The sequence below is a fragment of the Meriones unguiculatus genome, chromosome 11, assembly GCF_030254825.1.
Source record: "Meriones unguiculatus strain TT.TT164.6M chromosome 11, Bangor_MerUng_6.1, whole genome shotgun sequence".
Classification (NCBI taxonomy): Eukaryota; Metazoa; Chordata; class Mammalia; order Rodentia; family Muridae; genus Meriones; species Meriones unguiculatus.
The window spans coordinates 100124069-100140533 of NC_083359.1; the positions used below are offsets into that span (position 1 = coordinate 100124069).

The window sequence follows — 16465 nt, forward strand, 5'->3', positions numbered from 1 at the left end:
GTGCTGAGAGTCCCAAGCTACTAGACAAGAGGACCCGACAAGTCCAGGGACCACATTCTCTTGGGACCGTGAGCCTGTGTGTGAACATGGCACAGTGCCAGAGCTTGTCTCTCCGTCCCTGCTGCCTTTAGTCAGGGGTAGCAAGGGTGGGACTCAGACACGCTCACGCATGTACACATGCCACCCACACATCACACAAATCCACACACATCACTCAGTTACACACGTGCATGCTTACTAGCATACATACATGCACCTACAGGATCTCGCACTCAGACTTATACGTGTTTCTCCACACTAACTCATGCACATACTAACATCATCACACACTATCACACAAGCACGCACACACACACACATCTGCTCAGAGTCACCCTCACACACATGCATTAAACACAGAATCCCGTTCACATGTGCATACTAACTCACGCACACAGGTCACAGCCTCACGCACACACAATGATTGGTGCACACACACTCCCAGGGTCACACCCATGCAGGCGCACCCTGAGGATGCTTCCGTTTTATCCCCCGCCACAGATGGGCGATTTGAATGTGTAGGGTTTTCCTGTGGATGACACCAGTGGTAAAAATGGAAAGAGGGAACAGCCGAGGCCCACTGGAACGGTTAATTACAGAGACAGCTGCAGTTGATGGCCAGGATGCACACATGGTGCAAAGCAAGTCCTTTATTCTCCAGAGAAGCTCCTTGGCTGCCCAGGGTCACACGCATCATCTCGATGCTCTTACTGCGTCCAGCGCCCTTAGACTCGCTTAGTTCGGGGCAACTCACAGGCAGCCTGGGCCTTTTTTGTCAGTGGGGATCTACAAACAGGCTGTCATCCTAGCCATTCCTCCACTATACATGAGGCCTAGTGCTTTGGTCCTTGTCCTTTCCTTGCCCTTGTGACTAGAGTCCCTTTCACTCACACTCAGGGATTCCTAGACAGGAAGCTGAAAGCCAGGTACAAAGCAAAGCTGAGATCCTGGCTCCATGGCAGGCTCCGTGGAGGGGGTGAGCTGTGATGTGCATGTGGAAGTCCGTGGGTCTGGGGACCGTGGGAGTCTGGGGACTGAAGGCAGTTTGTCAGGTTTGGTGGCAAAGACCTTTACCTGCTAAGCTCCTCTGGCTAGTCCACCCTTGAACTTCTGTCTGTCTGTCTGTCTATCTATCCAGTGTTCTGCCTGCATGCCAGAAGAGGACACCGGATCTCATTATAGATGATTATGAGCCAGTGCTCTTACCCTTCCCCCCAGCCATCCCTCTAACTCTACCCTTGAACTTGTGATTCTCCTGCTTCTGCCTCCCCAGACCTGGGATCACAGGCCAGTGCTACTGTAGTTGGCTTTTTAATTAGCTCTTTGTTCTTCTGAAGGAGAGCTTCACAGGCATGCAGCAGGGCCGGCCTGGAGAAAGCATGGGGTTTGGGAGATGGAGGCGGGTTATGGGTCCTCCATGCCTGCTGCCCAGTCCTGCTGTCAACAGTGGGGTGACCTTTGCAGGCCTCATCTTCCCAGCTGTGATGCAAGACTGGACCAAGACTTGCTCCCGGGAGGCAAAGGCAGATGAATTTCTGTGAGTCTAAGGCCAACCTGGTTCACACAGAGACTTAGAAGTTAGAAAGGGCTACAACCATAAGATCTTATCTTTTTTTTTAATGATTTATTTACTTTTATTTTATATGCATTGGTATTTTGTCTGGATGTATGTCTGTGTGAGGGCATCAGATTTTGTAGAACTGGAGTTATAATTGTGAGCTGCTCCATGAGTGCTGGGAACCGAACCAGGGTCCTGTGGAAGAGCAGACAGTGCCCTTAACCACTGAGTCATCTCTCCAGCCCCTGTAGGATCTCATCTTTAAAAAAAAATCCTAGATTTAAATGTTTGTATGTGTTGTACCACTTAGGTGCCTGGCAACTGTGGCAGTCAGAAGAGGTAGTTGGATCCCCTGGAACTGAAGTTAAGGATGGTTTTAAGCCACCATATGGGTGCTGGGTACCGCAGCCAGATCCTCTGCAAAAACAGTAAGTGTTCTCAACTGCTGAGCCATCTCTTCAGACCCGTAAAAATAAGTCTTTTTTGAACAACAAAATAACCAGGTTGTGGTGGAGGAAAAGGGAGCTCCCCTTTTCCTCACAAGGGAGAGGGAGGGGGGTACTGGGAAGGGAGCAAGGATGTAAGGTGAATAAAAAAATAATAGTTAAAAAATACCTGGGCGTGGTGGTGAATGCCTGGAATCCCAGCACTCAGGGAGACAGAGGCAGGTGGATCTCTGTGAGTTTGAAGCCAGCCTGTTCTACAAAGTGAGTCCAAGACAGCTAAGGCAACAAAGAGAAACCCTGTCTTGAAAAAACAAACAGCAACATAAATAATCAGGTGTAGAGGCACACTCCTTTAATTCCAGGGCTATATAGTGAGCTTCATCTCAAAACAGGGAAAGGAAAAGAAAACAGAAGATGCGTAGAGGTTAACACAAAAGAAAATCTAGATATTTGGGGCCTGCAGATGACTTTTCAGAAACAACACCAAAATGAGGAACAATGGCAGAGCAAGGAGGTCCATGGCTGTTATAGAGAAAGCTGGGAAGACGCTCCTAAATTAAATCCTCCTGGCCTCAGAGTCAAAGCTACATGCCTCTGGATCCCGGGCACAGGCAAGGTAAGAAGGGAACCACCCACAGAGGCGGAGGTAAGGATGTACAGGAAGGGGGTAGGAATGGGGAGATGAGCCTCAGGAGCCAGGGGGATAGCTAGAGGACCACACACACCCAGGGACCTGGGGAGGTCAGCCTTGGGGCTGGGGGGTGCCAAAGGAAAAGGGGACACAGCAGAGCTGATGGTCAGGACAGAGGAAGCCTCTGGAGAATAACTGGCAGCTAGATCCTTAAAGGAGGGAAGACCAAAGCCTGAAGGGACGGAGGACCAAGAGCAAAGAGACACCCTCTTCAGATAGCCACAGGCTGGCTAGAGTCAGGACTAGGGAGGCTGCCAGGATAGTTCTGTCTTTATAGTAGAAGATGAAAGCTCAGACATGAAAGTGAGACGGGGAAGCGGTGAGGCTGCGCCTCAGAGAATGAGAAGCTACTCAGGCATGGAGGTGTCAGTGCTTGCAAGAACCGGGGAGCAAGTCTTGGTCCAGTCTTGCATCACAGCTGGGAAGATGAGGCCTGCAAAGGTCACCCCACTGTTGACAGCAGGACTGGGCAGCAGGCATGGAGGACCCATAACCCGCCTCCATCTCCCAAACCCCATGCTTTCTCCAGGCCGGCCCTGCTGCATGCCTGTGAAGCTCTCCTTCAGAAGAACAAAGAGCTAATTAAAAAGTAGCACTGGCCTGTGATCCCAGGTCTGGGGAGGCAGAAGCAGGAGGTAGGAGTGGAAGCGGGTGGACAGTTGTCTAGCAAATAATGGATAATCTCAAATGGAGAGAAGTGAGACCAAAGAAACCTTTGGGAGATATGAGGTAGGAAACACCCCAAAAGGACTCTAGGTTTGGAGGCCCGACTGAATACAGGCATTGGAAACCAGGGGACAGAGAGCGTCTGAACACATGGTTCTGGGGCCCAGAGGAGAAGCCAAGCCCAGCATGGAGAACAGAGCCACAAACCTGACTCTCCCTGTGACCTCCAGCTGTCGGCAATTGCAGTCCAGGCTAGGGCTGTGTGGCCAGGAGGCCGGGAGGTGGTGAGACACGTCGTTAAAGAAGGTGCGGCCAGCAGACAGGACAAATATCCCTCTACAAACAGAGCCCTTCCCTGAATGTGGATTCTGGACCGCCTTTGGGGAAATACAGTAATTGACCAATCAGCCAGAAGGAAGTGAATGTGGATTGGGACTTTTCACAATGGGCTGAATAGGTGTCAGGTGGAAAGGAGGCCGCCCTTTGTCATGCAGGAGGAGCCGGGCTGCTGGACGGTGTGGGTGGAACTTTGGTGGTCTTAGGGTCAGCTTGGACAAGTCTAGTTGGTTTTCCTGAAACCAAGTTTGCCACCCTGAAGGAGAGGGCAGGGGAACGGGCTTTAAGAGGACACTGACTAACGAACGCTGACTGAGGGCCCAGCCCGGGGCTGGGGCTTGCAGTGGGTTGGAGGTAAGAAGTTTGACCCCAATGATAGGTCAGGCTGCCAGATGAGTATCAGGGGACAATATGGGGTCAGGGTTCACTAGGGGGCCTTCAGGGGTAGGTGTCAGCTAGGCAAGGTGTTTTGATCCAAAGGTGTTTTGAGGCCAGGCAAGCTCAGGTGCAGGAGCGCACTCTTGCCAGGAAAGAGCGCAGCAACCGAGGTCCCCTTCCTGGGCAGGGACAGACACTTTATTCCTGGTGGACAAGTGTTCCAAGGCTAGCCCAGGTGCCTTGGAAAGCGCCAGTGATAGCTCACACTGCTGAGCTCCTGGCCCTAGCCCAGAGTGCCGTGGGGGTTCCTACCCGCCCTGGGTGGCCTCACTGCTCTCCCAGAGCAGCCCAGCTTATTTAGGACTCACTGGGCCAAGGAGGGAGGTGACTGTGCACATTCCAGGCCATGTGCCCCTTCCCCTTTCTGACAGCTGTGAATCCTGGAGTTGGTCAGATGTGTGACCTGGGAGGAGCCACGGGACCTCTCTCCCCTTGTCAGGTGAGGCAACCAGAGGCAGGATTCTGCAAAGAAGAACTGATGCCATTAAGGCCCTTGTCTCACAGAGAAGGAAACTGAGGCATAGGCTGCTGATTAACACATCAGTGGGCCCCTAGGTAGAGCTGGCCCTCAGTGAAATGTCCTTAGCGGAGGGTAAAGGAGATAGGAGGTAAAGACTGCAGAGGTCACCTCAGGCCACCATAAACCTGTGGTGGCAATTGCCTCAGAAGGTCACAATCATCAAGAAATGTTTGCTTCGTTGATGGAAGAGAAAGGGAGGTAGGAAGAGAAGCTTGTAAAGATGGGGGCTTCTAGGTTTTTCTGCAGAGAAAGAAATCGATGTAAATGGTCTCTCTCTCTCTCTGGATACCTTTCAGTTGTATAGGTAGGCCATTGGATAGATGGATGGATGGATAGAGTAGGGGAGTTGGAACCAGCATCTTGGTATTCTAAACAAGCTCTCTTCACCACAGACTTCTACCCTAACCCCTGTAACTTCCTGACCCCCCTCTCTCAGTTCTTTGTGAAAACAGGAGGAGGTTAGACATGGCATCTAAGAAGAAATGGCTCCCCTGTGTGGATCCCGGAGAAGAGGGAGTCTCTAGTTTGCAGTGCTGGGCGAGGGAGGGGCCTGTCCCTCAGCAACTCATCTTGTTCCCTGCAGACTTTGGTGGCTGTGACACAGCCATGAGCGAGGTACAGGGTGACACAGTGCACCTGTTGCTCACCCCTACCCCATGAGGGTTTATGGGAAGTGCTTTGCCTGCAGGTGCGTCTGAGGTGTGACTAAAACCCCAAAGAGAACAAACAAACCATAATGAAACCAAAGTGTGTGTGTTTGATTCCGGTCTTAACCAACCCCCCAAGCGTTTGGTAAATATGTGAAACAAAATGACTTCTCAATGACCTGTGTAGGGTTTCATGTAGTTCAGGCTGACCTTGACCTTTCCTGTAGTAGATGACTTCCAGAGTGCTGGGATTACCATACCCAGTTTTATGCCATGCTGGGGATTGAACCTGGGGCCTAACTGTATGCTAGATAAGCACTCTACCAACTGAGCCACAGCTCAGGCCTCATTTTGATCATTTTCCAACAGTATCCAGCCTGAGGCTGATGATGGTATTGAGCTGTATTTATTTCATTTTGTTCCAGTCTATTCCCAAGCCTGAGGTTTCATCTTTTCGCCCATGTATAGGGTGGGTAATCACCTTTTCATCTAGATTTTTAAAAGAAGATATAAAATACTATGTTTAGGTTACTTCTGTATAGGATGGACAGCGTCTAACCCCAGGTTTCCTGAGTTTCTCTCTAGGCTGAGCACTGCCCCAGAGAAGCCCACCACAATGAAAAATCAGGAGAAGGGTCAGACTCAGTGGAGTATGATAATAATGCCATCAGTTGGGAGTCTGAGACAAGAAGATTGCATTGAGTTCAGGGTTACTTCAGCTGCAAAGAAAGTACCAGGGCAGCCTTTGAAGATGAAAATAAAGGAAGAGGAGGAGGAGCAGAAGCAGGAGGAGAGCCTCTTAAAGTGTATTTTTAAAACAGAAAAATTCTCTGGGTGTGGTCGTGCATGCCTTTAATTCCAGCACTAAGGGAGGCAGAGGCAGGTGAATTCAAGACCAACCTGGTCTGCCCAGGACAGCCAGGGCTACACAGAGAAACCCTGTCTCAAAAAATAAAACAAACAAACAAAAAAACAAAACCAGAAAAAAAAAAGTCAGGCATGGTAATACAGTCCTATAATCTCAGCATTTAGAGAAACTGAGCCAGAAGGATCAGTGTATGTTGGAGGCCAGCCTGGACTACACAGTGAGTTCCAGGCCTATGTGAACTACAGTGACAGGCCCTGTCTCAAACATAACATAACAAAACACACAAACCAAAACCCTCCAAACAAAGGGGAAACAGCAACAAAACAAAACAAACCATGGCAAGGCCAAACAGTGAACTGGAAAAACCCAAGCTGTGAGGGAGCTGCTGGTGCTGGTGCCTGGTGTCCTTCTGTGACAGCCACTCAGCCCTGGAGGCTCCTCATCCTGTGTGGCCCTAACGGAGGGCACGGGGTCCTGGAGAGCATGTGGCACTGCTCACTGCACCCACGCGTCCTGTGTCCACGAGTGTGCTCTCTTAGTCTGACTTGGGTCTCCATGCCTCTGCGTGGCTGGGGGCCTGGACCTTGGCTCTGGAGATCTCAGCACGCTCGTGGCTCTGGGCACGGTGGGATGCTCCCTGGCACTGGTAGGCACGAACCCAGGGGTTTGAGAAGCCAGAGTCCCCCTCTGTCCTGCCAGGCTTCTTAAACTTTTTCTGCTCTTGACCCCTCAGGCCCAAGACATTTCTGTGTGACCGCAGGTACACAGGGATGTAAACTAAACTAGGTGTACAAATCGAACGTTTGCTGCTAGTGATCGTAACGTCTGTCAGGTGCTGTGAAGGGCTCTCTAGTCCCAGACTCCATTCTAGTTCCCAGACTCTGGGAACAGGGTGCTCCCTGACTTGGTAATGGGGAGAAGGCAGAAGAGCAAACTAGAGCACAGGTAAAACCACTGCGTCCTTGAGAACGCTCTGGTTCCTGCAGAACAGAGAGCATCTTCGGTCTTTTCAGAGCTGGGCTCAAGGACTGCAAGTCCCCAAGGTGAGTGAATGTAGGAAAAAAAATCAGTGGCTTAGATAGCAGAAGCAAAAGGATGGTTATTAGCAACTAACCCCCTGACCTCTTGGGGAGGAATTTGTCTCTAAACAGTGTAGCTTAATCCTGCCTAGTTTTGAGTGACAGGGAGCTGAACACACACAACGCATCTGGATTCCGATTCTTGCTCTGCTCTTGCAGTGGCCAATACTGCACAGCTCTGACTTGTCTTGTCCGTTGCAGGATAGTCCATGCAAAAACTTCACCTCAATTCATTTTTTCGTTACCCTGTTGCAAGATGTTTCTGGTAGCATGCTTCAGTCTTCCCCTTTGTTTGTTTTTTGATGTTTGAATGGAACCCAGGCTCCCCTGCATGCTTGGAAGGCCCTCTGAGCCAAAGCTGACCTGTCTAGGCTCATATAAAGCCACTAGCAATCACTGTTAAGAATGTAACATAACAGTGTTACTTATGTCAGAGCGAGTGGAATTGCTGGGTGTTAAAATAATAGAGTTCCTTCAACTATAGAACTAACTGCCACTGTGTTCTTCATGTGCTTCTGCTTTTACTGCAGTATGAGACACAAGGGTTCAGATATTCAGTACATTGGTACAATTCAGTATCCACTCTTGATTTTTTTTTTTTTTTTTTTACAAATTCTTATTGAGCTGAGACTGTATCTTAGTGATAGATCACATCCTGAGTATGCCCAACGTCTTGGATTTGACCCTTCCAAACCCAAACTATTAAATAATAAAAACAACAACAACACACATACACACACCCTTTAAAAATTACTATGGGCTGGTCGTGGTGGAGCATACTTAAATCCCATCACTCCGGGAGACAGAGGCAGATGGATTGCTGTGAGTGCAAAGCCAGCCTGGTCTGCAAAGGGAGTCCAGCAGAGCCAAGGCTACACAGAGAAACCCTGTCTTGAAAAACAACAAAAATAACAAAAAATTACTATGGATATTTCCTTAACATGAGAATGCATTTATCTCAGCTATAAAGCTCATACTTTATGGAGAAAATAGTAAGGGAGATTATTAAAATCGGAGGCAAGATAGTGATATCTATTCTCATTGCTTAGCATTAATCTGGAGATAGTGCTAATGAATCAGACAATAGACAGAAAGGACCTCACCTGCAGAGTTCTTGCCTAACATTCAGGAGGCACTGGGTTCCTCTCTACTAAAATAAAAATAATAAAGTTAAGGAAGAAAGGAAGGAGGGCAGGGACCAGATGAATCAATTTGAAAAAGAGGCATTTAATCATTATTAGCAGGTGGGGAGAGGTGGCTCAGTGGTTAAGAGCACCTACTGTTCTTGTAGAGGACCCGAGTTTGGTACCCAGAACCCACATTAAGTTAAACACAGCTACCTGTGACTCCAGCTCCAGGGCCTCCAGGACACTTATGTGCACATCCCCATGCCTCATGATCATAATTTACAAATAAATATCATTAGCAAGGGGCTGGGAAGGAGTTTAGTTGGTAGAGTACTTGCCTAGCATGCCTGAGGCCCTGAGTTCAACCCAGCACCACATAGACCTGCATGTTTGGGGGCCAGAGGCAGGAAGATAAAAAGTTCAAAGTCATCTTTAGCTACACAGTGAGTATGAACCAGCCTGTAATACATGACATGAGAGAGAGAGAGAGAGAGAAAGACAGACACAGACACAAAGATAGAGACAAACAAAGAGAGAGAGTGGGCACAAACCAGTGGCAGAGCCAGAGGGGGAGAGACGGGGAGACAGACAGACAGACAGACAGACACACACACACACACACACACCAGAGAGAGAGAGAAAGAGAGACAGAGAGAAACAGAGAGAGCGGGGAGAGACAGACAGACAGACACACACACACACCAGAAAGAGAGACAGAAACAGAATATAATATCATTGATAGATATTACATTTGTACCTCAAAAAGGAAATCCACATTGTAGTGTGTTGTTTTGGTAATGCTTCCTATCTGATCGTGCTTGCTAACATCGGAAAATAGAGAGATAGGTCTAGCATGCAGGAGACCCTAGATCCCATCCCCAGCACTGAAACAAACAAATAACCAAATGAGCTACGAATGTGGCTCAATTGCCACCCGACTCGCAGCAGCGATAAGGTCTAATTGCAAAGAGACTGAGGCTAAGTAACAAGGTAAACAAGTGGACCTCGGACCCATCGCTCTAAGTCTGGCCGTCCCCTGGGGGTGAACTCTCTGTGTGGGTGAGGCTTTTCACTGGACCGATTAAAATATAAAATCATGAACGGGAGATTTCCGTAGGGCCCCACCCCTAGGCGAAGAACTGCATATAACTAAGGATGGCTGGGAGAGCGAGAATTAGCCTTTTGCACGAATGAGCCCCCCATTGGTTGCCCACCGAAGAGTGGTCAGCCCTGAAACCATACACACAAACAACAAAAACAGGGGCAGCAGGCTGTATTTGCGTATATTTGTGAGCGTCCGTAACAAATGATCAGAGGAAAAAGAGGCTAGCCACCTGCCAGTGCTGGGAAGAGTGTGGGAGGGGCGTGAGGGAGGGTAGCTGCGGAGGGAGGGAGGAGAAGGGGGAAAAGAAAGCAAATGACAGATGTTGACGATGGTGTAGACGGAAAGGAACCCTTAACCACTGTGGGCAAGAGTGTAAACTGCAGTCCAGCAGCTGTGAAACTCAGCATGGAGGCTTCTTTAACGATGAGCAGGGACCGGGAGGTGGTGGCGCCTGCTTTTAATCCCAGCCCTCAGGAGGCAGAGGCAGGCAGATTTCTGACTTTGAGGCTAGCCTGCTCTACAGAGTAAGCTCCAGGACATCCAGGGCTGTTACACAGAGAAAACCTGTTTCAAAAAACAAACGAACAACAACAAAAACCAGCAGGAAAATTCCCATACGACTCAGTTAAAGCCTTCCTGGGTACCTGTCCAAGAACCACAGGTTGACAAGTCGCAGAGGCACCTGCACATCGGTGCTTACTGCAGCTCTAGTCACGACAGCAGAGCTAGGGAAGCAGCCCTGACGCCTCTCTCAAACAGAGAGACGGAGAAGAAAAATGTGGTGTATATACATAACAGTGTTTTTTTTTTTTTTTAGGGTAAGAGGAATGAAGTCATGATATTTGCAGGAACATGGGCACACCTAGAGATAGTCCTATTAAGAAAATTTGCTGAGTGTCAGAAACAGAGTTACCACATATTTCATCTCATTTTTGGCTGCTCGGTTGTATGTGGGTGCAAAGAATGATATGCATATGAAAGTAGAACTGTCTAGGGTTCTAAGGAGGAGCAATGGGAAGGGGGACGGTGGGAAGGAGGTGGTACAAGGAGGAATGTGTCTGATATGTAGTACAAAAGCTTCAGAAAATGAAAATACGGCTCAGTGAGCCGCGTCGGTGGATCGTGACGCCAAGCCTGGCAACCGGAATTCAATTCTCAGGACCATCGAGGTGGGAGGAGAGAACCAAGTCTTGAAAGCTGTTCTCCGATATTCACATATGTACCGTAACCTGTGCCTCCGCCCCTCCAAACAAATAAACAACAAAAATTAAAAATATATAAATTAAAACTACAGTTCGGGAAAAATCGGGAACTGGGCAGGATGGTCCAAACGTGTGCCCTCAAGCACTGTGGAGGCTGAGCTGGGGATTCATCTAAAGTCAGGAGCTGTAGGCTAGTCAGTGGGACATAGTGAAATCCATCTCTTCAAAGAAAATTGGGGCTGGCCTGAAGCTTAGTGATGGGGCACCTGTGAGCATTCCTAAGGGCCTGGATTCCAATCCCGGCACTGAAAACAAAGCAAAAATGACTCACCAAACACAATAGAGCATGCCCCACAAACTCCAAACAGAAGCCCCAATTAAACAACATCCCCACATACAGTCCGTAAAGGTGACTTTTTCAAAAACTAAAATTTTTCTGCTTTTAAAAGACGGGTGCAAATAATGACTGTTAGCAAAATCTGTGTGATGGGAAAACCACCTTTTCATGTTATTGTAAGAGAGACAGAGGTAAGATGAGCAGGCAGGGCAAAGGGAGAGCCTGCCTTTTCCTGCACTCCCTTCCACAGATTTGATGTTGCTGAATTCTAATTCTTTTCAAAAAAAAAAAAAAAGTCAACTCACATTTTAGAAAGTTCACCACTCAAATAAGTCTACAGTGCAAGAGACAGCTAGCATTTCTTGAGTTGAGCATCCACTGTGTACCAAGAGACTGGCTAGGAATTCGGTGGACATCGTGATTAAAAGGACTGATTTCCACTGTAAAAAGTACCTTTCCCCCATTTTCCTAGAGGGGACTCACATCGCATTGAAGAGGGTTCAAGATCTGCAGAGCACACAGCTCCGTGAGTGTGGCACAGCAAGGTTTGAACTCACACCTGCAGGAAAGAGCCAGTGGCCTGAAATGCTGTCAGAATCCCTGTCTGTATCCATTCTTTGACCTAGAAAGTCTAGGAAGCTGAGGCGCTCTGGGAGAGCGCAGAGGCCACTCAGGGCATGTCTGGAAGTCTGTACGCACTGACCCCAAGAAGCCACACAGTCCCAGGCAGGAGTTGGGGAACTCTATGGAGTGGGGAGGGGGTGCTAGGCCACCTGTGGCACCTTGGCTGGCCTTGGTGTACTTGCTAAGCAAACACAAAGTTCTGCCATGCCCAGTGAGGGGACTCCGGACACCAGGAGATAGGCTGGAAAGAGTGTCCTGGACTTTAGCTTCCCTGACCTCAGAGGCCCTTGGGTCTGATTCTACTCCAGGTGGTCTTCACTCTGGAAGTCCCCAGATGACTTCCGGTCCAATTGCAGTGTTTTGCTCCCTCCCTCACCTGCCAGCCCAACCTCTCTTCGGAGTCAGATCATAGGAGCCAGAGAGTGGAGGAAGACACCAGGCTTCTCTCTGAGCTCAGCCCTCATTCCCAGCATGATTAGGCCACTGCCTTCCCTTGGGCCTTTAGCACTGGCGTAGAGTCAGGAAAGACACTCCCCCCCCCCCCCCGACGCCCCGTCAGGAGCAGCAGGCTTCATTTCAAGGGTCCCAGACCTGGTTTGGGGCCTACTTTCCATCTCAAGGCTGACCCAGGTCAGACCCAAGCAGGGGTGGGGGGAAGGAGACTTGCTCTTCTGCATTACAAAGGGTGGCCCTGCTGGAGAGCCTTGGGAAGGGCAGACAGGCCGTGGAATCCACTAGGGCTTTTTTCTTTTAGCCCCAGACTGAGATCATCAGAATCTGCAAATAAAAAGTCTAGATACCGCTGTAATGCAAATCACAGGTAAACAAGGAATAATATACCAGCGAATTCAGGTCTCAGATCCAGCCCTGTTTTATTTTGAAGGCTGGGGGGGCTCAAATTTATTTCTCCAGAGCAATTCTTCAACAAATCCACACTCAGGTATCCGAGCTGAGTCTTGGGGAACTTAGCACACCCTGGCACAGAGCCACACAGCTCTGTCCCGGCTCCAGCCACACACCGTGTTGAGCCCTGGACAGTTCGTGCGCCTGGGCAGGACTTGGCAGAATCTCTTTGGGAATGTGGAAAGCACTGACTATGTGGATGCTGATCTTAACTGTGCTGCTCCTTCTCTGAGCCGCTTGCTGGGAGAGGGTGGACTTCCAACTCCAATTCCCATACAGCAAGAAAAGGAAAGGGTGGGACTCCAGCCAGTCCCAGGCTTTCTAGCCAAGGAAGGGCCCCGCCACCCCAAAGTGGGACATGGTAGCTCTTATCAACCCCAGAAGTCTTTTGAACACCTGGCCAGGTGTACTGAGAAGCAAGTCAGTTGGAGAGCCCAGGTGTTGATTGACATCTGGGTCTTTCCAGGGTTTGGAAGCAGCAGTGAACAAGCCTGTAGGTACACATTCCAGACACTGGGACCTGGCATCCAGCAGAGAGTGAGCACTCCACATCTCCAGGATCTGCCTCCCAACCCGTGCTCGGATTGAATTTAGGGCTCCATAGGGGCTAGGCAAGTGCCGTGACCAGCCCCCAGTCTGAATGTCTTAATTGGTCAGGTACCCCTAAGTCGCTGGTGAGGTATATGACTAACAGACGGGTGAGCAGATGGTCTCAGTCCAGACAGGCTTTTGTGCCCCTTCTAGACAGCCCCTCCTCAGGGCTCAGGGGCTTGTTTCATGCTGAGCTCCCAGGAGGTCCCAGGGGTGTGACCTCTCCCCTCCTCCTCCCCTGCCCCCCACCCAGGGCTAGCTATAAAGCTCGCCTGCACCAGCCCTGGGCAGACTCAAGACTCTCAGGACACCTCAGGGGTACACCCATCCCCAGCTCCTCCTCCTGGGCATCGCCATGCCGTTCCTGTGGCTCTGCTGGGCACTCTGGGCTCTGTCCCTGGTCAGCCCCGGGGCAGCCCTGACTGGAGAGCAGGTCCTGAGCAGCCTGCTGCAACAGCTGCAGCTTACCCAACCGCCGGTGCTGGACAAGGCTGACGTGGAAGGGGTGGTCATCCCCTCTCACGTGAGGGCCCAGTACGTGGCCCTGCTGCAGCATGGCCACGCGAGCCGCTCCCGAGGGAAGAGGTTCAGCCAGAACTTTCGAGGTGAGCCCTCCTCCCCGGCTGTCCTTGGGCTCTAGGAAAGGCACATCATGCCCTCCACCTGTGGTGTCCATGGGCCCTTGCTGGGTGGGGCTCAGTGGACGTGCTGGGGGACACAGTCCGAGGCGGCTGTTAGAAGGAAGCTGGTGTGTGTGTGTGGAGTGGCTGGGTCTGGGCACTGAACGACCCTTGGGGTAGGAAAAGGGGGGGGGCTGTGCGTGCTGGTAAATTCAGAGCAGAGAAGAGGAGGAGGAGATGGAGGAAAACAGTCAGGTAGAACTTCCTAGGGTCAGCACCTACAAGAGTGGCTAACTGTATCCTGCCATGACAGAGAACAGAGGCTGGCCAGAGGTGGCCCTGGGTAATGAAAGTTTGGGGAGAGGGCGAGAGAGCACGGGTCTCCAGTTGTCAGGATAGCAAGGACCTGCATGGTGGTGTAGGCCCTTCCAGCTGAAATCAGCCCTCCGGGCCACAGCCCCGTCTACAGCTCCCTGTCCTGTGGTACTTAGGCTGCTGGTTCTGAAAGGCAGTGGAGCTGAGTGCTGAGAACAGGTGTGGGTGGCTCTCAGGTGACCGCCCTGCTGCTGTCCTCGAGCTTCAGGGGTTAGGGGACACACCGGCTGGTTCCATCTGGGAACGTGCGTGACATTGTCCTGAGGGTTTGCCCCAGGGTTCAGCAGTCCCGACAGAGGTGTTCACCGATGCCTGCCCCTCCTTTACGGACAGGTCACTGAGCGGAACCCCTCACAAGAGAGTCTGGCCCTTCAGAAAGGCACAGTTCCGCTAGGGAGCTTGGAACCTCTAGTCTCTGCAGCCTGACTCTGTGTCTCTCCCCTCCTTCCCCCATCTTCTCCAGAAACCTTCCCGAAAGAACCCACCAGCTCCTTCCCCAGGCCGGGTTCCAAAGCCACCACCAAGGGTGGAAGTGATTAAAAAAAAAAAATTCCTGGATAGGAGAGATACTTCCTTTTCACGATGTTCATGGGCTTCCTGCTGCCAATTTCCCCTGAGGATTACTAAAGGCTCTTGGCCATTGGCATTGGGTCTTGCCTCCCTGGAGGTTATCTGGTGCCTGTAGGAGGCCCGGCTGACTATGTCCACGTCCACAGAGGTGGCGGGCAGGTTCCTGGTGTCGGAGACCTCCACGCACTTGCTAGTGTTTGGCATGGAGCAGCGGCTGCCGCCTAACAGCGAGCTGGTGCAGGCCGTGCTGCGGCTGTTCCAGGAGCCGGTCCCCAGAACTGCCCTCCGGAGGCACGAGAGGCTGTCCCCATACAGCGCCCGAGCCCGGGTCACCATCGAGTGGCTGAGAGTCCGCGAGGACGGCTCCAACCGCACCGCCCTCATCGACTCCAGGTACAGCCTGCAGCTGTGCGTGTGTGTGTGTGTGTGTGTGTGTGTGTGTGTGTGTTGGGGGGCGAGGCGGAGTCGGGAGCTCGTCCCTGCTGGGGGAGGGGAGCCCCGGCCGGCGGGGGTGGGGACAGGGCGGGACAGCCTCCAGGGGCCACTGGCAGCCTGGCAGCCGCCTCCCCTGACGCCCGGGCTGTGTCTCAGGCTGGTGTCCGTCCACGAGAGCGGCTGGAAGGCCTTCGACGTGACGGAGGCCGTGAACTTCTGGCAGCAGCTGAGCCGGCCGAGGCAGCCGCTGCTGCTGCAGGTGTCGGTGCAGCGGGAGCACCTGGGCCCGGGGACGTGGAGCGCGCACAAGCTGGTCCGCTTCGCAGAGCAGGGGCCGCCGGGCGGCGAGGGGCGGGGCGAGCCGCAGCTGGAGCTGCACACGCTGGACCTCAAGGACTACGGGTAGGCGCTGCGGGTTAAAAGGATGCGCTAGGTCTCGTCTCTCTCCTACCTGCCCCACCTCAGCCCTGTCAGGTGACCTTTGATCTCTCACCCCCACAGAGCTCAAGGCAATTGTGACCCCGAGGCCCCGGTGACTGAAGGCACGCGATGCTGTCGTCAGGAGATGTACCTGGACCTGCAGGGGCTGAAGTGGGCCGAGAACTGGATCCTAGAACCTCCAGGTTTCCTGACTTACGAGTGTGTGGGCAGCTGCCTGCAGCCACCGGAGTCCCTGACCATCAGGTGGCCGTTTCTGGGGCCGCGGCAGTGCATTGCCTCCGAGATGACCTCCCTGCCCATGATTGTCAGCATCAAGGAGGGAGGCAGGACCAGGCCTCAGGTGGTCAGCCTGCCCAACATGAGGGTGCAGAAGTGCAGCTGTGCCTCGGATGGGGCGCTCATTCCCAGGCGGCTGGAGGAGCCATAGGCGCGGGTGTGGCTGCCCCAAGGATGCGACGTTCGTGTATATCTGAAGTACCAGGAGAGAGGGGGATTCTGAATCCTTGCTGTCTCCTAACCAGCCTCATCCCTAAATTTTACCTTCAAGGAATGTGACTCGCTGGCCACTAGAGGGCCCGACCTAGTCGTCTCTGTCCTTCATCTTGTTCACTGCACTATATGCTAAGCACTTACATGGATAGTTACTGTAAGCCAAGGGCAGAATTCCTAATTGTCATTGTTCCCTCAACCTGTCACTGGATCTTGACTGAGCCCCAGTCTTGACTCTGGACCTAAGACCCAAGTGTATCAAACATGCTGGATGTGAATAAAATGTTTTGTTTTGTAACTTTTTGTTTGTTTCCTTTTTTTTTTTCTTGCTTGAGACAATGTTTCTTTGTGTAGCCCT

At 51.5% G+C, this 16465-nt stretch overlaps 1 protein-coding gene across 1 annotated transcript; it reads left to right on the forward strand.

Annotated features, from left to right (window-relative positions):
* The first annotated feature begins 14808 nt into the window (after nt 1–14808).
* Nucleotides 14809–16405, forward strand: LOC110559914 (left-right determination factor 1). The gene is made up of 3 exons (XM_060365055.1): nt 14809–15135; nt 15334–15579; nt 15679–16405. The coding sequence occupies exons 1-3, from the start codon at nt 14873–14875 to the stop codon at nt 16043–16045; spliced, it is 876 nt and encodes a 291-aa protein (XP_060221038.1). The 5' UTR covers nt 14809–14872; the 3' UTR covers nt 16046–16405.
* The last annotated feature ends 60 nt before the right edge of the window (nt 16406–16465 follow it).